This window comes from Ictalurus punctatus, chromosome 2 (assembly GCF_001660625.3).
Source record: "Ictalurus punctatus breed USDA103 chromosome 2, Coco_2.0, whole genome shotgun sequence".
Lineage (NCBI taxonomy): Eukaryota > Metazoa > Chordata > Actinopteri > Siluriformes > Ictaluridae > Ictalurus > Ictalurus punctatus.
In genome coordinates this window covers 10759659-10782139 of record NC_030417.2, presented here as the reverse complement: position 1 = coordinate 10782139, position 22481 = coordinate 10759659, and the positions used below count along the sequence as shown (strand labels likewise).

The window sequence follows — 22481 nt, the reverse complement described above, 5'->3', positions numbered from 1 at the left end:
TCAGGCTACATAGTCCATACATTATAGACCCAAAGTCTGAGTTTCTTCCTTTGTGGTCCATACAAACAGCAGCGCACTGGTATTTGGACTCTTAATCCCCACTGAACACAACGTCATCACTAGTGGATTTGATATTTTGCCGCTCCAGCTTTTCTACATATCACAACTTTAGAACAGTAATCCCATGTTCCGTTTGTTTGGACTTGCTGTCTCTCTTCAAATGGTTTCATTCCTGGCAGGAATGTCTTGTACATGTAAAAAACAAAACAAAACAAAAAAACATGTAAGCAAGCAATTGCAAAAATTAAATAAGATAAACAAAGTGAAGTGGGAGCCGGCCATTTTTAGTATCCTGAGCACCTGCTCTCACAGTGTAAAAGAGCTTTGTTTGGGAGCATAGGTCACTTCCTGGGAGGTGTTTGGTTCGTTGTCAAGGGCAGGGGATCCTGGGATTGACCTGCCTGAATGCAGCGAGTCCCTGAACGGTGAGGGCGGAGCAAGGAGTGTAAGTTTGCTTTGTGCCAACTCCTCTTGTCCACCCTCTTCTTCTTCTTCTTCCTCCTCCTCCTCCTCTTCTTCCTGTACAGTACTGTCATACAAGAAGCCATGGATAAGGTCAAGAGCCTCCATTTCTGAACCGTCTTCAGATAACATCTCCCCCTGCAGGGGCAGAGGTAGCTGATTGGATAATGGATTGTAAGCAGGGCTCACTCTGTTGCCCACCATTTCATCGAAAGCCCTAACGTTAGAGCTTAGCGTATCCACTCGGCCCCCATCTAAAGAGTCAGAGGTGAGGCCTATCAGGTGAGCAGGTGAGTAAGAGGCTGGCTCCCTTCTATCCGGGGTTGTTCCATGTATGTTGCAAGGGGATCGGCACCCTTCATCGCCCTCCTCATTGAGGTTGTAGAGAACCTTGTTGTTAGGTTGTGAGCCGCTGTGGTCTGTGTCAAGTCCAGGGTCGTATTCGGGGTGCAGGGGTTGCGAGGCGTTAGTTAGGGGTCGGATGACCGCCGTCTGACTCTGGCCGACTGCTTGCCTCCTCACATGCACAGACAGTCTGTGGAACACACTCGACCCCCTCCCCTGGGGCCGGGCACCTGATTCAGACCATGACACAGACTTTCCATTAGGACTATGAACGAGACAGAGACCCAGCGTTATTCCCACGGGGAATGGGCCAAAATGCAACAGAGACACACAGAACAACATCATCAGTACATCATCATCATCATCATCATCATTATCATCCCAATACAACACAGCATCCTTCCTAAATTCAACCCTACAAACCATCACTATGGGTTAGTTTTCCTAGCTGAGGATCATTCACTTATTATTTATTTATTTAAACACTGCATTCCAAACAACTGGGTTGAAACATGCTGGACACGGTACATAATGGATTGTTGGGAGAGCATTATGAATGTCACATGGCCGACCGCCATCCCCTCCCTGCACCGCTCTGTTTGCACTGAACATCATGCCGAAATGAACACAGGGCTTTATGGAATTTCCCTCAATAGTTTCAGATCTCCTGTGGCACAGCGCAAAGCCCTGTCAAGGTTTAGCACTGTGCACACAACAACCGGAAATCAGTGGTGTAATCAAGTTAAGCAGAACGGGCTCATGACAGAAAGATGCCTCAGAGTTGAAAGCTGGAAGCAGGGTAGGGACTGGAGGAGCAGCACTTTTAATAAACTGTGTTAATTTTCTTCAGTAAAGGAGGGAGAACGGGATGGGGAGGCTGAGAACTGGGTTAATATCAGGGAGGGGTGGGGGTGGGGGGTTGGGGGGGTTACGCGGTGGGTGGTTTGATGAAAATTAGGTTTCGGAGAAGAGCTCAGGACAGACAGAGGACAGCTGATTGGAGCCTGGTGCTAACAAAACTCTACATACATACTCCAGTTTGCGGCAAGGAGAAAAACATGGCACAGCTAACATCAGAAAGAAGAAAATAGACACATTTGCTAGGAAGGACACAATCCGTGTGACCTGTTACTATGGAAGAATTTGTCATTCACAGCGTATCGGTTTTTACTACACAGATTAAGCCGAAGAAAACGAATCAAAAGTTATGTTTCATGATTCAAGACCAGGATTAATCTGTGGTACTGGCATGTTATTTTAACAGTTACTGTATAAATGTAGAAAACAAGTACTGCCAAAACAATGTGCCTCCTAAAAGACAACTAGATCATTTTGTGTCGTGGTACACTGTCAGAACAAAAGGTACTTAACTGTAATTTTAGGGTACATAAAATGCTTGCCAAGTGTCCATTGTACCTTTAGTTAGAGGACCTAGATAATGTTGTGTACCTTTAAACGTCATCACCTCATTTGTCATGCATCTTTATAAGTCTAAACTGTTTGTACCTACAGAACACTCTTTTCTGACAGTGTAGACTGCATAGATATGTGATTGGCTGCCTAATAACACAATCGCTCTTGTTATGATACACTGTATAAAGGGTCCACTCACTTGGTGCTGCTGCTGTTGGCGTTGTTCTTCTTCCTGCGGAACATGTTCAGGAAGCTGTTGCTCTGGCACGCGGCGGCTGCCTTGCCGTCTCCCACGTGCATGCGTACCACGTCCGATGTGGTGAAGGCGCTGCGCACGTTGCGCTCTGGCTTGGCGATGATGATGTACATCTTGGGGGTAAACATGCAGCCCAGAGCCACGGTGACACTCAGGCTGACGGAGAATGAGGTGGTGATGATCTTGTAATTGGAGCCAAAATAGATGGGCACGAACGCGAGCCAGATGATACATGTGGTGTACATGGTGAAGGCGATGTATTTGGCCTCGTTGAAGTTGGCTGGTACGTTGCGCGTTTTGAAGGCATAGTAGGTGCAGCTCAGGATGAGCAAGCCATTGTAGCCTAATGGTGCCACCATGCCCAAGGTACTGGTGTTACAGATGAGGTAGGCTTCCCTAATGCTTGGGTAGCTCTTGATTGGTTCGGGAGGCTCCAGCACAATGAGCACAACCTCCAGTGTGAGTTGTAGGCTGATGAGGATGAAGGCAATCACTACCTGCGCCCAGGCACTCATGAAGCGTGGCTTGCGAGTGCAGATCTTCTTTTTACTGCCAGCCAGGATGCGCGCAATGCGGTTCGTCTTGGTAACCAATGCTGAGTAACACATTGCTGATGAAAGGCCCACTAGGAGGCGCTGTAGGTAGCATGAGATCACAGTAGGCCGTGCGATCAGGGTAAAAGGGCAAATGTACCCCAAGAAGATACCCGCCAGGATAATGTAGCACAGCTCACGGCTTGATGACTTGACCACTGGAGTGTCTCTGTACTGGATGAAGATGAAGGTTACAAAGAGAGTCACCAGGATGCCCAGGCAGGAGAAGACGACTGCCACAATGGACTCGATGCTGCTCCATTCCAGGCATTTCAGAGGAAGAGGTTGACACCCTGAGAGAAAGAAAAAGATGTAGAGAGAATATGAGAGGAAAGTAAATAAACATAAGGAAACGTTACCAGAGGGAGAAGATATCTGACAATTAAAGGATGATAAATACAAATGCATGTACACGCCGACACAAGAGAGCAAGCCGATGAGAAAGATTTATGAGAATATGCGATTCCTAATTTTGCTATATGGGGAGCCATACAAATCCTATTGCAGCTGATTTACCAGCCGTGTGCCCTGTTTCCCATTACTTTTTCACTTTCTCTACACTTTCATTGTGCTCAGCACGCATCGGCATTTTTGTATACTCTATTTCATTCGAACAGAGGCTAGAATCTCTTCGTTTCACAGTTTTTACTGTTGTTCTTGGCATATGACTAGTGGACATTGAAGGAATTCTGAATTCAGTGTGGTACACCTCTCTCCGTGTTGCTGCACACCGCTGTCAAAACAACACAGCATCGAGAACAGAGCGAGGAATAGAAGAAAGTGAGTCAGGGGTATGTGGAACGGAGTAGCAGAGAGAAGAAGAAAGACAGATAGAGAGAAAGGACAGCTGTAGGCATTGAAAACCTCAGTGTGTTTAACAGTTAGTCGTTTGCCTAAATGAGTAGAATGGATGTTTGGGTGACACAAATAACAATCAAGGTTGAGAAATGATCGACCTGGTGAGATGGACAAATGAACAGATCTGCTAAAAGATTTGTTACCTGCCAGTTCGTTATCGGGCCACCAGCCCAGATCGCAGGCCTTGCAGGTGAACTCGTCTTGCACATACTCGTTGTCCTTACAGGTCGTGCAGATCCAGCAGCAGCTCACCTCACCTTTCCGGATCACCTAGAGTCGGGGATCACAAGTCACAGCAAATTGTTATTCTCATAATCAAGCGGAAAATCGAACATAACGTCCCAGTTCAGTCGATCAAACAGCGGTTTGATGAGAGGCGTCACAGGAGACTGGTTTAAGCTGTGTACAGTGATGCAAATAACCACTGTATATTATAATACCAAGCATCTCAGAGACCACATCAGGTTCCACTCCTGTCAGCTACAGTGAGCACAAGGTTCACCGAGACCCGGCGAGGTCAACCCGTGCCCGCTGTAGCTTCACATTCCTGTTCTTGGCCTCAAGGTTTGTGCATTCTGAGATTCTTTTCTGCTCACCACGGTTGTAATGAGTGATTCATTGAGTTATCATAGGCTTCCTGTCAGCTCAAAACAGTCTGACACTCTGACCTGTCTCTTCAACAAGGTGTTTATACCCATAGAACCACCGCTCATGAGATGCTTAAGTTTTTCCCAGCATTCTATCTAAACTCCAGAGACTGTTTTGTGTGCGTGTGTGAAAATCTCAGAAGATCAGCAGTTTCTGAAATACTCAAACCAGCCCATCTGGCGCCAACAACCATGCCACGGATAAAAATCTGATGTTTGATGTGAACACTTGACGTGTATCTACATGATTTTATGCACTGCGCTGCTGCCACATGATTGGCTTAGATGCCAATCTATATATGCATCGCTGCTTTTATCAGGTTCCCTACAACTGTATGTATTACTGCAGGTACATGCTGCAACGCCTATACCTACATCTTACCTTTTCCTTCTTTACCACTGAAAATGCAAAAGCAAAATATCCAGGCAAGTGTCAAAGCGAACCAAAGCCCACCTTGATCTGGCCCTTGGAACAAGGCTCACTGCAGACGGAGCGCACCATCTCACTGAGGTTGGTCATCAGCTTATAATCATCAATGCTCAGTAGACCCTCGTGCCACGAGCCCACGTTGATGTAGTCATAGCGACCTAGCTCCTCTACATACTGCAAATTCATAATGTCATACCTGAAAGAGAAAGATCGCAAAAAGAAGACAAGAAAAATTTATATATGAGGCCGCTTATGCAAGTATCCAGACTCACAGACGTTTACATGTATCATATTTACACAAGGACTTATTCTCATGCCCCTAATCTGGATTTGTCATAGGGAACTACAACCTACATTACTATAACACTCAGACAAGTGACAGACCTCCAGGACGTACGTACATCTCCACACATGATAACACCAATGGTGACAGCGCTCTAACTCCAACCTGTCATCTTAATGAGCATGCAGTCACAGTGACAGGACTCGACTCGTGTAGGAATCGGAGTGGAAACAGCTGGAGCTCTGACCTCAGACAGAAAATCTGTTCCACTCGAAACCTATTACATTTGGACACACACCTGCGTGTGGTGACGTCTGCGCGCGGTATCGAATCAACATGCACGACATGCCGTATAGTGTCGCTTATAACGTATCCTGCGTTACAATCCATGCTCAGGGAGCCGTTTCCAAGATCTCATTCATCTGTTTATTAACTAACAGAGAAGATCCCATAATTATTAGCTTTCAATTACCTGCCAGGAGAATCTCCGTTCTCGTCGAAGTACACCTCCTCTCCAGAGACGCCGGTGAAAGACGTTTTGAGCAGGTATTCTAAGAGTTTGCTTCCATCGATGGGGTCCATAGCCTCACACAAGCCCTCGTGATCCGGACACAGATCACCATGCATATCATGGAGCCCGTGGGCCATTGCGTAGATTGCGTTGATCACAAAGCCCATCTTACTGTCCTGAACATAGTTGTCCTTCAAGCTCTCATTTCCTGTTGGCAGAGCAAACTTATTTTTGTTATCCTGTACACTACATAAAACATTTTTTCCCCCACATCGTTTATTGGTTTACTGCTTGTTAGCAGCAAAAAAACATTTTCAAACGCCATTGCTTTGTAAAACAAAAGGCATCAATTTGACCAGCTTTAAAGCTTGTTCTACGGTTAACCATGAAATAATCACATACGTATCCGGCAGCTTCGTGTACAAACTTAATAAGAAGGAAACTGTTCTTAGGCTCACAGCAGAAGGAAATGAATCTTGGGAATGAAGTTATTTGTTGTATAAATGTGCGTGTAATTATACAGTGTCTAACTGTGGGGTGGGGTGGGGTGGTGGAGGGGGATGGGTTGGGGAGGGGGATGTGTCTAAAAGCGTACTGAGCTACAAAACAAAACAAAAAACCTGCCCAGATTCCTGCATCATTAGTGATGGCCCTCACAGCCATCCAAAGCTATAAACTTTCTTTTTGGTCAAATTACAGCTTTGATAGAATTCTTCAGTGTTCGCTGAATGCTGCGTTTGTTTACGTCTTTTACTGAAAGCCACACATGGCTGAACAGCGAAGCCTTCTGTCCTTCAGCTCCTTTTTTTCTTTCACACAAACACACACACACACACACAAACACACAATCATACAATCACACACATGCAGACTGCCAGCTGTGTGCGCGGCCTCCACACATGCTGTGAGCACTGTGGACATGTTCACACATTTGCACAACACACACACACACACACACGCCAGGCCTCTCTGGTGCTTTCAGTGTAAGAGTTGAATCTTTTAGTTAGTTAGTGACAGTTACATTTATATAGAGCTTGTCTAGAAACCCAAAGCGTTTTATATAGTAAAGGAAGGGGTCTCCTCAACCATCAGCAGTGTGTAGCATCCATCTGGATGATGCGACGGCTGCCATAGTACGCCAGAACGCCCACCACACACCAGCTATTCATGGAGAGGAGAGAGTGATGTAGCCAAATCAGAGATGGGGATTATTAGGGGGCCATGATAGAGAAGGGCCAATGGGGGAATTTTGCCTAGACACCAGGGTTACACCCCTACACTTTACAAGAAGTGTCCTAGGATTTGTTTTTAATGACCATAGAGTCCTCGGACCTCGATTTAACGTCTCATCCGAAAGACGGTGCTGTTTTTACAGTATAGTGTCCCCGTCACTATACTGGGGCATTAGGCCCCATACAGACCATAGGGTGAGCTCCCCCTGCTGGCTTCACTAATACCACTTCTAGCAGCAATCTTAGTTTTCCCCCAGGAGGTCTCTCATCCAAGTACTGTCCAGGCTCAACCCTACTTAGCTTCACTGGGAGATATGGCTCTTAAGCAATATAAAATAATTACAGTGATCTTTTGATTGTCTATGCTTGTTTTGGGGATAAATACATACACTAGATAGACTGCTTTAGCCAAAAGAAGCAGGTTCTAGGATGACTGATGGTTTTGCAAGCAACCAATCAAGGCAATGTGTGACATACCAAAAAACAACACAAGAGTAAACTGGATAAACGCGTGCTAATATAATCAGACTGCTATATTTTGCACTCTTTGTATGCTTAATCCATTGCTTTGCATCGTATGAACTGCTCGTTGCTCCTACTGCTTTTGTCACCTGCTGCAGATTTTTTATTTGGTTATTTTTTGCCCGATTTGTCCTCGTCCATCACAGCCTGCAAATGGCCAATTGGGAAGGGGGGGGGGGGGGGTTGGGGGTGTCAGATCAATCCAAATCTATCAATTGTGTCGTGTTTTGAGTATTAGCACAGTTGTTAAAGTGTGTTATTCATAGTCAATCTTTTCTTTTATTTTTACCTGTACAGAGTTTTTGGTAGTTAGGGTTCTCCTGAGGGTGGCCGGGTATGCGGCACTGGAAGCGGTACTGCCAGAACTCAGCGAACCACGGATTCCTGGTGTTGGTGTCCAGGCGCAGCTTCAGGAAGTATTCGTTAAACGACGTCACTTCCTCCGACTGCAGCTTTATAGTGATCCCTCCGTCCGCTTCCTGCTCGTATCCCTCCACCACCTCGTCACGATCTGCCCATCCATCACTGACAAACAGATAAAGAGAGACTTTCAGGGGTCTTACAGACTTATACGACGCTATACTTCAGACATACTGTATTATATAAGTCTTACTGCGATATTCAGCATGGTATTGCTATCACTCCTAAATAATGCAACCTCCGTACGTAGGTCGATTACGTTTGTGCAGAATTGATTCAATTCTACGATAAACATTGATTCGTTTGTTTATAGAAGCCTGAGGTTAAAATCGTATTCATAGCCAGTTAGCTACGGTTATCTAGTTATTTCGTAGCTAGCTATGTTATGCAGCTCAATCTTCGATGCAAGAACTAACCCTATTGAAACTTTTAGAAGTTAGCAAACAAAGCGTAGCCCATTAGGATTGGTGATACATCTTGACACTTGAATGTCTAGAGTCTTAAATGCAATACCACCTTTAGTCTTTAGTTAAACTGCTGTTGCGAATATAAAAATATTAATTCTCCTGACTTTATACTTGAAATCAAATATATGTACAAATATATTGAAATGTAACTAATGTTAAGTATACACATTTAGGTGATACAGTCACACACCAATGGTAGCAGAGCTGCCATGCAAGGCGCTAACTTGCCATTGGGAGCAACTTAGGGTTCAGTGTCTTGCCCAAGGACACTTCGGTATGTTGAGTCACATGGGCCTGTAATCAAACCGCCAACCCTACGATTAGTGGACAACCCGCTCTACCACCTGAGCCACAGCCTCCCAACCTGTTTGGGAACGGCGCTTATTTCAGTTTCATTTGTGGCCTTAACTCACCTCGAAGCCCCTTTTCTCAGTCCTCTTCACATTGTTTTCATTTTCTAGTCACAGATCTCTCCATGTGGGACGTACCACAGAGCTCGAGTGACTCTATTACCTCTTCGAGGCTGTGACCTAAAAACATGTTCTTTTCCTTATTTTATACCGAGCATAAATTGACGGAAATGAGAGTCAATACAGCTTGTCATTTTACAAGAAACCACAAAGCCCTCCATCCTGACGACCCTCCCGTATCGACTGTTCCACAGCGCTGACACTAGGAGACTCCTTCCAAAAATATGTATAAAAAATAAATAAACATTTCCTTACTTCACCATATCAATAAGTTATCGTAATTTTACACACACTCAGGAGCACGAGTAGGATATGAACATTTAAAAATTTTTTTTGCAAATGTACAGGTTTTCACGAATAACAAATTTCTTGTGTATACACTCGTACGAACGGTTAATGAACAAAGTCCGTTATATCCAGCGTGATGAATGACCATTATAAAGAAAAGGCTTTTACTGAACCACTGATGGGCCGTGGGTTCAATCCTGAGTTCGGGTTATTGTCTGTGTGGTGTTTCCTCTGGGTTCTCCGGTTTCCTTTAACATGGCGCTAGGTGGATTGGTGATTCTAAATTGCCTGTAAGTGTGAATAATGATCATGAGTATTTATTGGACACGTATACATTACAGCACAGTCAAATTCTTTTCTTCGCATGCCAGGAAGTTGAGGTCAGAGTGCAGGGTCAGCGCCCCTGGAGCAGAGAGGGTTAAGGGCCTTGCTCAAGGGCCCAACAGTGGCAGCTTGGCAGTGCTGGGGCTTGACCTTCCGATCAGTAACGCAGAGCCTTAACCGCCAAGCCACCACTGCCCCAATCCCATCCAGTGTTCCATCCAGTGTTCCATCCAGGGCTGCACCGAGGGTTCTCCGGATCCAACATAACCCAGACCAGCAGTTACTAAAGATGAAGGATTTATGAAGAGAATTTTTTATTTTATCTCCTAGTGTAACAATTCCTCATTTGCCACATTTTCCTCACCTTCATCCCCGTCTCTCGTTTCCATTTCCTTTCACGTCACTTTCCTATCTCTTGACCTCCTCTCCATTCCCTTCTTCTCTTTACCCTCCTGAGCACCGTGCCTGTGTGCTGAATACGCTTGGACGTAGACCGTGCTTCTCTGGATTAGGCTGACGGCCATTAAAGCTTATCCAGAGGCCTTTACTAATTCATGGCGCTCCAGTTCGGAGCAGCTTGGCACTGCCTCTTTCGCGCCTGGTCTCTCTTTCTCCCTCTCTTTCTCACTTACAGTGCTCCAGCTTTCATCTGCCTGCCTCAAAACGATCTGTCCATCACTTGTACGTCCTGAACGTTCGTACTGTTTCTTTCCTGCCAACGAAACATCTGAACACCTCCTCTTTTTTTCGCTTTACTATTCAGAGATCTATCCTTAATCACTCTCCATCCATCCATCCATCCATCCAAACTCCCAAAACGGTTTACAAGTTTTCTGCACTGCAATATTGTAGTGCTGTAGTTAACTAAAACCTTGGGGACTTTTCCAGCTACCCAGACTGTTAGTGTTGCTAATCACAGCAACAAATTGGCATGTGACAACTCACACACACACACACACACACACACATTCACAAGCAAGCATGTCCGCATGTGAATGAAGCCATTAAGCTAAAATACATAAAGTGCTATCGCCACAGAGTTGTGTCGGAATCTCAGCAGAGAAAGAAAAGACCGTTATAGCAATTAAAAAAAAAGTTCAATCTTTCTCACATCTTGGGTCATAAACCTTCCTCCCACACATTTACATCATTTCCCCCCCTATTGTCTCTCTCTTTCTCACTCCCCCTTTCTATCTCGCTGCCCTTGTGAATAAGATATCCTCTAATGTATTAAAAATGGAGAGCTAATGAAAGAAAGATGTTCTGGAAAGCGAGCTCAGTCTCCCCAGAGCCTTGTAAAACCTTTTAAAAACACACTCACCCATGATAAGTCTTCCAAAAAAAACCACACAAACATACATTTAAAATAAAATAAAAAAAACAGATGGAGGATAAGATGACTACCACATTACAAGCCCGGAATACTTCGAAATTCAATCTTCTTGCAAAGCAGGGGCGAGACCACACAGCTCAAAAAGCATGTTTAAAAAAAAAAAAAAAACACTACTTTGAGGTGACCTACTTGACCGAAAGACGTCGTTGGCGCTGCCAAAGCTACTACAGACTGTGCCAGGCTTAAATCAATCCAAAGCAAGGATTGGGCAAGGTGGCAGAAACGCACCAGTAAGCAGAGATTCGAGATCTGGAAGGAAGCCAGCGGGATCTAATCTTTTAACTAATGCGTACGTACACAATCAGACATTCATTACGAGTCGGACTCGTGAGGCATTTAAACGCAGCGTCTGATCCGTGCTTATCGAATAGTGCTTATTGGCATAACGATTGGAAAGAAAAGACACATACTGCGTACACACATCCTGTTCTATTGGAGTTTTAAGGGTCTTTGGGGACATTGTGTATGCGTGTATTTTCGACTTCCCATACATCACATCCCACACCCAAAGCTAGGCAATTTGTTTATCTAACACCTATCATACAACAGCTAGCAACCCACGATTCCTCCGAGACGTGTTGGCTGCGTAACACACTCAGAGGTAAGCTCTATTTGCCCTCTTCCACATACACGAGCTTACAAAATCCTCTGATTGGCTAATGTCGCTCTGATTGACAGGGGAGAAAGAGTATGCCCCTCCCACCCAGAGAGCACAGCCGATACCAGGTCTCATAATTGTTAAACTAGCTAATTAATGCTTTGCTATGCGTAACCTTAAACTTAAAGAAAATCATTTTAACTTTTAGTTTAGTTTATTTATTTGTTTGTTTGTTTGTTTTTAAAGCTGTCATTTTTGACCTGCCAAATGTCCCCACTAGGTCAAAACTGTCAGGGCTGGACGTTTGGTCCACACTAAGATGTAAAAATATGTCCACACACACAAACAAAACAGCAATACTATCTTTATTATGATCTTTATAGGTATACCATCCATCCATCTTCTATACCACTTATCCTTCAGGGTCACGGGGAACCTAGAGCCTATCCCAGGGAGCATCGGGCACAAGGCGGGGTTTCAATCCATCGTAGGGCACACTAGCATACACATACACACACCCACATATACACTACAGACACTTTGGACATGCCAAACAGCCTACCATGCATGTCTTTGGACTGGGGGAGGAATCTCCACACACATGCAATCGAACCCCCGACCCTGGCGGTGTGAGGTGAACGTGCTAACTACTAAGCCTCCGTGTGCCCTATAGGTATACCGATTATATATTTTTCCATTACAGAAGTGTTTTACTACTGTAGTAATACTGCAATGCGATTATAAACTACAGTATTGTGTCTATAAAAAGGTGAAACTATCTACCGTGCTCATGTGAAGCGGTTGGATTGCTCTCACATTGCAATATCCATTCAAAACGAGTCAGATGCCGCTTTTACGCACACGCTACTAATTAGAGACGGAAGCTCTCGCAGCTATCTTTCATTTTTAATGGGGAAAGTTGTGTAATATAATAGAAACTGCTGGCCAAGGAGAGTGTGGCACATTTTTCATAATCTGTGTGAAAGAATGATGCGAACATACCGTAGGAGGATACTTCAGCGAAGGAAGGAAAGGAATGATATTAAATTCTGATTAATATTCCCTGATATGAAGATCTCTATGGGGTTTTTTCTACATTTATCAAACATATTTTATCCATTTATGTCCATTATTCTTCATTTTCCTTCTCAGCCGTAATTGTGTTCAGAGCCTGCTGTCCAGGAGCATTGCCTCGACACAACACGAAGAGAGATTTGACCATTTCAGAGACGAACGGTTTATAGATTGCTGACATTGAGGAGGAGAAATGCTCAGTTACAGTACGTCATGTTTTCCATTCTGATTCACTGTGCTAGGCAAAACGACCGTTTCTCTATGCAAACATGTTCAGATTCAAATGCAATCGATTCAGCGTTTCTGTTTAAATGAATAGGAAGAATAAGAATAGGGGGGGGTATCATTTTACACACCTTTACAAACCTGATATTACAGAAGCCTGTAAATTCCTAATTCTAACCACAAAGAGCAGCTCTTTTAGCTTATATATATATATATATATATATATATATATATATATATATATATATATATATATATATATATAGATAGATAGATAGATAGATAGATAGATAACAAGTAACTGTTACAAAATGTATTCAGTAAAAATGTCCTTACAAGCTCAAAACTCAGAGAGAGAGAGAGAGAGAGAGAGAGAGAGAGAGAGAGAGAGAGATAGAAGACAAGAACAGGGAATAATTTCTGTCACAACTTATTCATTAGTGGTGAGACGTGCCACCCAACAATTTTAATCTTAACTGGTTTCCTTGGTAACTGTGTGTGTGTGTGTGTGTGTGTGTTTTGTGCCTTTGGTGGCAATATGTACTGTATCTAAGCTTCCCACTGCTTCCTAAGAAACTTGATCTTGTGCTTGATAGGAAAAGCCAGCATTTTGGAGAACTTTATGTAAAGCATGTGAAGCTAGTTTACTGATCCTTATTTATCATAGCTGAGTAGAAACAAGTGCGGGTTTGACACACATAAGGACGCGTGATAATAAAGCTCTCATACGACATCCACAAAACGAGCGATATGTCCACAAGTTATGCATCAGCTTCAGCTGCGTGGAACAAGCTTCCTCCTGAAACTGATAATCCCTTATTTCCATTTCATATGCGGATGACGCCCTAATTTTCCAGAATATACGTCTAATTTACATGGTCAAGAAAGGGAACGCATTTGGCCGGCTCCGTTCAAGGAAATTTGAGGAGTTTGTGTCGGAAGTGACTGAAAATGTAAAGATCAAAATAAAAAAATTTTAGGTTTTTTTGGTATGATTAAAAATGGCACACATGAAATAGAATGTACACTCTATATCATATACAGTATACTATCATTTATACTAGAGATGCACCGATACTATATTTATCAGCCGATACCGATAACCGATTATTCAGAGTGATATCGGCCGACACCGATAACCGATAACGATAGTTATATATCTTTTATATCTTCTTGTTAATTAATACTAATTCATTCCTCAATTCTGAAGGAAATGCAAATAAAAACTTTATTCTCTCCATTTCAACACGTTGTTTCACAGTAACCGGTCTCATAAACAGAAAACACATTACTCACATTAACATTCACACATGAACCACATTCTGAAGATTAAAGTAAGATTTTTTTTAACTTATTGAGTGTTATTAATTCATATTAACATTGATTGAATTCTAAAAACCTCCTGTTAGTCTCACATTCACTCACCATAAACACAAGCATTTCTACGTCATCACTGACATCAAACTGGTAATATATAATATCAACTTTTTATATATTAACATTAACTGGATATGAAATATACTACTCTACAAATATATTTTTCTGTGCAAGATATACTACTTTTTGTCAACTCATCTTCATTTAAATCTTTCAAAGGTGTACTGGTGTTTTAAAGAAAAAAATTATTTAGACCCGAGGCCGAATCATTTCACTCCTGCTCACTTCCGGTGTAAAATTTTAGCAGTGCAGAGCTTATAAACTGCAGTTTTGTCGTCGTTCCACACAAGAGACATCATCTTTACACACAGCACGAATTCTATGTGTTTTCCCGCCCTCTTTTGATTGACAGGATATAATCGGCCATGATCATCAGACGTTTTTAAGCGTGAAAAATTGCCGTTATCAGCTGATAACGATTATTGGCCCGATACACTGGTACATCACTAATTTATACATTTATCTTTGTTCTTCGTGAAATTTGGTGCCATAGAGTGTCCAGAAGATAGGCTATGTATGCAGGCAGTTAGGGCGGTGTGTTTAAAGCTGAACTAAAGCTGAATCAAGATGAAAAAACATGCGTTTACAAATTAGCATGTTAATCTGTTTTCGGTTTATTTGCTTTGCTTTGTTTTCTTCAATGCCGATTTCTCTGCTCTTAACTACTGTATGTTTCGACGTACAGCGCTTTGGTCAACTTTGGTTATTTTAAACATATTTTATAAATAAATGACTCACTGTTAAAGTCACAATCCGGTTGTAAACAAGCATTTTTTCCGACCTGTTTTCATTTCTTTTAGCTGTTGAAATAGGTCAGATTGAACTGAAGTTAAAAAAAAACGATTTGATCGAATAAAGGACGAGCCCATTTTCTCATCCTGAACAAATAAACCCAATCCGTATTTTATATAAACAAAACGCTGAACTACAGTACTACACTACTCTGTTTAATAATCTGTACTTTACTATACTTACTGGTAATACCGATACTGGTTTTGATTGTTCGGCTGCAAATGAAGCATTTTTGGAGTTGTTCTAGAATATGAAATTGATCAATAAGAAAACTGGAGCTGGAAAATAATCAGCTGCGCCTTGTGTTTGAAGTTGGTTTAACACACTAATTGTTATCGCCAATTAGCTCCTAATTTTTTAAAGGGATAAAATGGTCAAATTCATGCTGGAAATTATTTTTTTCATCTTACACAAGGATTTTATTATTATTTATTTATTATTTTTACCTTATCCTTCAGGGCTTCTGTAGAAATGGCACTGATTATATTTTTTTTTAAAAATCTTTGAAAGGTTCCTTACCTCCCAATCAGCAGAAATTCTCCAGCAACTCCCAGTCGTCTCATGGCCATTAAAAGGCCGCGTACCGTCATGCCCTCGCAAAAACAGACGACCACGCGGGCCTTGGGTAGACGCTCGCGCAGCTTCCTCAGGAGGCGATCGAAGTGCTTTTCCCCTGCGTTGCTGTAGATCTTATCAGAGTGTGCGATGCACAGACCCTCTTCTGCTACTAGTTCCTTAAATGCCTCCATGCCACTTTCACCATAGTTGCCTGAGTTAAAATTTGACACACAAATCAGAGGATAGATCAGAATGGGTTTTAGTAATAATAAAAAAAAATTTATAACTCAGACTTATGGAAACATGGATGGCTCAAAACAGCATTTTTTTTGAGGCTGGGTTACCTCCAGTGACTCAACGGAGTCAGAGCTGCCAGAACCCGGGATTAGAAATGGACGACAATTCACAATGGAAGACACATAATGGAAACAGGCAACTGAAAGAGACATGAAATGGAGAGATGGTCACTACCATTCAGGACACAAAAATGGCAGTCAAATTCAAGCTGAAATGATCAACACAAACCAAAACATCAATAATCACAGAGAAAACAACCCAGCACACGCAATACGGGCTTTTAGTTCACTTTAACAATGTTATTAAGACATTGTACAGAAATACACACTTATTTAATAAAGTATGTACGACCCCAATTCTGAAAAAGTTGGGACAGTATGGAAAATGCTAATAAAAACAAAGATGAGTGGTTTCGTAAATGTACTTTGACTTGTATTTAAACAAAGAAATGTATAAAGACAAGGTATTTGATGTTTTACCTCATCAACTGTATAGTTCTTTTAAGGTAAACATTTATTTTGAAATTGATGCATGCAACACATTCCAAAAAAGTTGGGACAGGGGCAATTTAGGACTAATAGCGATGTGACTAGTTGAAATAAGGTGGTGATGTGAAACAGGTGAGGCAATCGTCTAATCATAGTATATAAGGAGCCTCCAAATCTGCCAACAGATGCGTCGGCAAATAATCCAACACTTTGAGAACAACATTCTCCAAAGACAAATCCCCAAAGACAAATCGGTAGGATTTTGGGCATTTCACCTTCTACAGTGCACAATATAATTAAAAGATTCAAGGAATCCGGTCAAATCCTGGTGCGTAAAGGGCAAGGTCGAAAACCACTTCCGAATGCACGTGATCTCCGATCCCTCAGACGTCACCGTCATAAAACCCGGCATGAGTCTGGAATGGATATCCTGGCATGGGCTCGAGAATACATTCGTAAACCTTTGTCAGTCGACACCATTCGCTGCCGCATCCACAGATGCAGATTAAGGCTTCACTATGCAAGCCACACATCAACACTATCCAGAAGCACCGCCGACTTCTCTGGGCTCGGTCTCACCTGAGATGGACAGTAGTGCAGTGGAATCATGTTTTGTGAGTCAAATAGTTCTTGGACAAAACAGCCATCATGGCATGTGCAACTTGCACATCTGTGAGGGCACCATTAATGCAGAAAGCTATGTACACTTTTTGGAGCAACATATGCTGCCATCCAGAGCAGGGTAACTCCAAACCACATTCAACATGGATTACAAGTGCATGGTTGCGTAATCAGAGAATGCGGGTGCAAGCATGGCCTGCCTGCAGTCCTGACCTGTCTCTGACTGAGAATGTGTGGCGCATTATGAAGCGCAAAATAAGGTAATGAAGGCCCTGTACAGTTGCGCAGCTGAAGAAATACATAACGGACGAATGGGGGAAAATTCCACTTGCTAAACTTTAACCAACTGGTGTCTTCACTGAGCGCCCAATTGCTTAATAAGTGTTATTAAAAGAAAAGCTAATGCTACAGTGATAAACATTTGACTGTCCCAACTTTTCCGGAGTGTGTTGCAGTCATCACATTTGAAAGGAGTGTATATTTTCAAAAATAAATTAAATTCACAAAGTAAAACATCCAATAATGTGTTAATAATGTGTTTTCAATATGGTGCAGGGTGAATTGAATTTTCAAATGACTCTTTTGGTTTGTTTTTGTTCGCATTTTCCATACTGTCCCAACTTTCTTGGAAATGGGATTGTAACAAAAGGCATTTTAATTGGGATATTCGTTTCCATTTAACTCCATGATGGCCAGCAAAAGACAAAAGCCGTTCAGTTCTTATGCATAATTCAGTGCAACACACCTGGTGCAGCAACAAGAGAAGAGGCCATTGCTGTTGCCCTCTGGAGAGCGCTTTTAATCACAGAGAGCTGAGAGGGAGCTGATGACTGCATGGACGCAAGGTGGAATCTGTATATGATTTGAATAACCATGCGAACATGGTCTCGGTTCCAAGTGCTGATCCCTACACCAAAAGTTCAGCTGAAGTTTTGTTTGCAGTCTGAGTGACATTCGTTAAATTCGTCTTCTCATCCTGGTCAAGCTTCACAGTAGATCTGGAGCCTATCCCTGGACTGAAGGTTCTTCAATGGTTCTTCTTTTCAAGAAGCATATTTCATTGTATAGCGTTCTTGAGTTGAGCTATATGGTTCTTTGGAGATTAAAGAAGTCCTTTATGTTTCATTATAGGTTCTTCAGAGCAGTGTATTGGTTCTTCAAGGTATCGTCCTTTAACAGGTTGAAGTGAACCCTGTAAAGTTCTTTGTGGGACTGGAAAAGGTTCTCCTGGCATCACTTTTAAGAACTATACTTTGGTTCCTTAAAGCACTAACTAAGGGATTTTTAGAGAACTTATGATAACGTGGTTGTTATCTTGTGGCACTGCTATGAAGAACCATTTGTGGGTTCTTTAAAGCACGTGGACATAGATGGTTCTCTGAAGAACTTGAGAGTAAAGGTTCTTGGTGTAACTTAAAAGGGTTCTCCTATGGCATCAGGCTGAAAAAAAAAAAAACTTTTTGTTTCTTATGGGGAATTTAGCTAAGGCAATTCAACTAACATGGAGAAAAGAAACATGAAGAGCATGGCGAGAACATGGCGAGAACATGCAAGAACTCCACACAGACTGTAAACTGAGCTCAGGATCAACTGGAGACCCTGGAGCTGTGCAACTTCCATTTGTGGCAAAGCCTTTTCGATGTTCTCCGGCTCTTCAGATCATTTGAAGCGAAATTTGAAATTTCTGAAAATCACTCACTTCAATTTCCAACTGAACCTAAACAATGAATAAACGTTGCATCGCAGACATTGACTGAAAGTCTTTATCCAAGTGTGTTTCCAAGCTGGCAATTCTCCCTTGGTGTTAACTAAGCAAATAAGCACCATTCTCCTTCTCAGCTCTTATTGAACATTTCCCATTGTTATTTCATCCCTTCACAACCTAGACATTAACAGATTAGTCTGAACTGAAGGATTACGGAAAGAGTGGCGTTTTGTAGGAAGCTACAAACACAGACATCACACACTTTTCTTCTAACAGTGTAGAAATCTGACCATTCACAAATCAGACGGCGAACATATGTATAATTTAAACAGTGATGAAATCGGTGGCTTAGCGGTTAAGGCTAAGGTTGGGAGTTCAAGCCCCAGCACTGCCAAGCTGTCACTGTTGGGCCCTTGAGCAAGGCCCTTAACCCTCTCTCCAGGGGTGCTGTATCATGGTTGACCCTGCACTCTGACCCTAACTTCCTGACATGCTGGGATATGTGAAGAAAACAATTGCGCTGTAATGTACATGTTATCAATAAAGTCTCATGATCACTATTTAGACGCCCAACAGAAATGGTTTGACCTTTGCTTTAAGGTTTTGTTCTCTTTTAGTGCTCGAATCTATAGATTTAACCCTGACCGATCACTACTTACTTTACTTTTCATGTTATTTTCAAGTGTCTCGTCTTTTCAGGCTACAGGGAAAAGTGTACCCTTTCCACATCTCTTAATTCTCGGTCACTTTCTCTTTGTTCTTTTCACCACTGTGCTCCATTTCTCCAGTTCGACCTCCCAGTCATCCTGGCAGGGCACTAAATGAATTTACCTCGATGAGATATTACATAAAATAAATAATTCCATTGCATTCTCTATCGTGTTGCTTTGATGATATATTGGACTGCGAGGTTCTGTTTACTATACGCCCAGAACATGATTACACAATCCGATGTTTATTTCGTCCTATTGCCAATTATGATGTCAGTGAACTCGTGCCCCCATGAGACGCAGCCATTCGAATGCCTTGGTGTGCCACACAGGTCTGAATCTGACCAGGTAATTAATGCGAGCGGGAGCATCCGCTGTTGCTAAGGGCAACAGGAAGCATTGAAGGTGGCAGACGAGTTCAGTGGATGGTGCTGTGCCTATAGCCTTGAATGCATGCGTGTGTCCACTGTACTTATGCTTATACTTGAACATCTTACCAACTGTTTCGTTGAGTGTGCGTGTGTTTGACGTGCATCAATTTTGCCGTTTAAGCGTCAAAGACGGTTGGACGATCTGAAAAATCTGACGTTTCGAAGTTTCAGCCTGGGACGCTGATCAGCTTCTGACAGCTCACGAACGAGAGGAGAGTTGGACATACGTTTGAGTAGGACTGATCAAGCAGCTTACAGGGCTGTTCAGTGTTGCGCTCTCGTCTCCAGGGAGGGGGACGAAGAAGAGGGAGGAAACCAATTCGTTCCTTCATTAAACGTGGAGAAGCTGATTGATTAATTAAGGCATGCTTAGATATGCAAATAATTAGAAATAAAGAGTCCACTTGTATTCCGTCTAATGGAAGGGAATTAGCATTTCATTATACAGCAGGATGCTGATTATTCGGAAAATTTGCATATCAGAAAGGTTCATGTCAGACAACTAGTTAGACAGACAGACAGACAGACAGATAGATAGATAGATAGATAGATAGATAGATAGATAGATAGACTTGCCTTCTGTGTGCACAGCAGAAACATAAGTCCAGTTGTAGTGCTTCACGATATCGAGCATAGCGCGCGCCTGGAGCGTGTCAGATGGCACAACCCGCAGGAAGTACTTAAAGAGCGTCTTGTCGCTCAAGTCTATACTCGTGGCCGAGTAGGCGATCTGCGGGATGTTAAACAGCTGCAGGAGGTTCTGCACCTGGATGGCCACAGAACTGGACCCGGGTCCGATCACTCCCGCGATGGGCTTCTTCGAGGCCGGTGGGTGGCTCGAGGGCGTGCCGTCGACGCAAAACTTGGAGCCGTCTTTGGACTCGTCGCGGATCGATATGAGGGAGTCCCGAATGAACTCGATGCTCTGCTCGAGGGCTACAGAAGAATACCAGCACGAGTCTCGAATCTCGCAGCCGAGGCTGATGTTGGGCAGCAGGTGCGGGTCGGCGTTGATGCGGTCCAGCGTGTGGAAGGTCGCCTCCACGCGCTGGATGCCGTACTGCTCGCGCACGTCGCCGCACTTCCGCTCGGCCACGCGCTCCCCCGACGGCTGGTGGTGCACGGAGAAGAGCGCGCCGAGGATCACGTCGCCGTCCATGCGGGCCACGGAGCGGGCCGCGGCGCGCGACATCGACGAGCTCTCGCGGCCGCTGGCCAGCGCCCGCGGCGCGAGCGTCGACAGAAGCAGCAGGAAGGCAGTGACAAAGAGCGGCGGGTTTCCGCGCATCTTTCAAGCGTGCCGCGTGAGCAAGAGCAGCCGCGCGCGCATATCCGCTAGACTACGATGGTATACGGTGGTCGCGTCGTCCTGGGTGCAGCCTTAATGAAGCGGGCATGATGATGCTGATGATGTGCAAAGTGCAAGATAAAGGTGCATCCACGAACACCTGTCGAGAGAGTAACGGAAGTGGTAAGAGATGAAAAAAAAAATAGATGAAAAAGGTCAATGCACTGAAATAAACGTCGTGAGGTGCATGAAGGAATAAACCCTGCTTGAGACTCATTCAAACAACAACATGAAAAGTTTCGTTTAGGGATGTGTGTTACACACCGTGCATCATTTAATATATAGCCTAATAACCACATGACATACGTTTAATATGTTTATTTATTTTATTTTATCTATCTATCTATCTATATATATATATATATATATATATATATATATATATATATATATATATATATATATATATTTATTTATAGGCTACATGCACCAGTTCGTATTAATGTTGTCCATGAAGCAGCGAAATAAATAAATAAATAAATAAATAAATCCCTGTTTGGACATCCTCATCTCCTATAAAACCCCAGACCAAAACCAAGCATCTGAGGAATCTGATCCGCTCTTTGAAGGTGAAATCGTAACTACTGCGCACCACACACACACACACACACACACACACACACACACACACACACACACACATAGCATTGCTTGGCAGAGCACAAGTCAATATAGTTATTGCATCGTAATGCAATCCTAAATGCAACCCTAGTGTTCATCACGAGCGCGCGCTTTCCCGCTATAACAAAACACACACATGCACACACACCAGCATGTCACCGAGGCATCTCGAATCTCCACAGCAATAACAATGAGCCATATTAAAGACAAAGGCGGTGATACAAATGCTACATGGCTGCAAACACCAGCTTATTCTGAATGGCATAATGGTATCTATAATATATAAGAATAATAAATACGTTGCCTTTTCTGCATCTGCTTCACATCTGTCCAGACAGAGAATGAAGCACCGGTGAGGACCGCGAGGACCTGTCTCTGTCTCTCTCTCACTGTCTCTCTCTCTCTCTCTCTCTCTCTCTCTCTGTGTGTGTGTGTGTGTGTGTGTGTGTGTGTGTGTGTGTGTGTGTGTGTGTGTGTGCAGGAATTCGCGAGCCATACGCACCTGAGTGTCTGATGCATCGGTTTGCTGTCTTCTGAAGCAGTCGGTGCCGAGCTGTGATGCTTCAGTTTGCACTACTTATCCAACGTGTGAGTCTCTCTCT

The 22481-nt window shown here is 43.1% G+C and overlaps 1 protein-coding gene across 1 annotated transcript; it reads right to left on the bottom strand.

Annotated features, from left to right (window-relative positions):
• grm1a (glutamate receptor, metabotropic 1a) lies at positions 1-21531 on the bottom strand. Its single transcript, XM_017492926.3, has 8 exons — positions 20487-21531; positions 15620-15869; positions 7902-8137; positions 5820-6066; positions 5089-5260; positions 4131-4257; positions 2480-3422; positions 1-1132 (listed from the first exon to the last, which is right to left on the bottom strand). Exons 1-8 carry the CDS (start codon positions 21196-21198, stop codon positions 367-369), a joined length of 3453 nt encoding a protein of 1150 aa, XP_017348415.1. The 5' UTR covers positions 21199-21531; the 3' UTR covers positions 1-366.
• Positions 21532-22481: the final 950 nt, after the last annotated feature.

Excerpts from the sequence above, each read along its gene's own strand:
- grm1a (XM_017492926.3), bottom strand. The coding sequence starts at position 21,198 with ATGCGCGGAAACCCGCCGCTCTTTGTCACTGCCTTCCTGCTGCTTCTG. Across the intron at positions 8,138-15,619 it reads GAATTTCTGCTGATTGGGAG|TGATGGATGGGCAGATCGTG; the intron begins GTAAGGAACCTT and ends TCTGTTTGTCAG. Across the intron at positions 1,133-2,479 it reads GCCAACAGCAGCAGCACCAA|TCCTAATGGAAAGTCTGTGT; the intron begins GTGAGTGGACCC and ends TCTCGTTCATAG.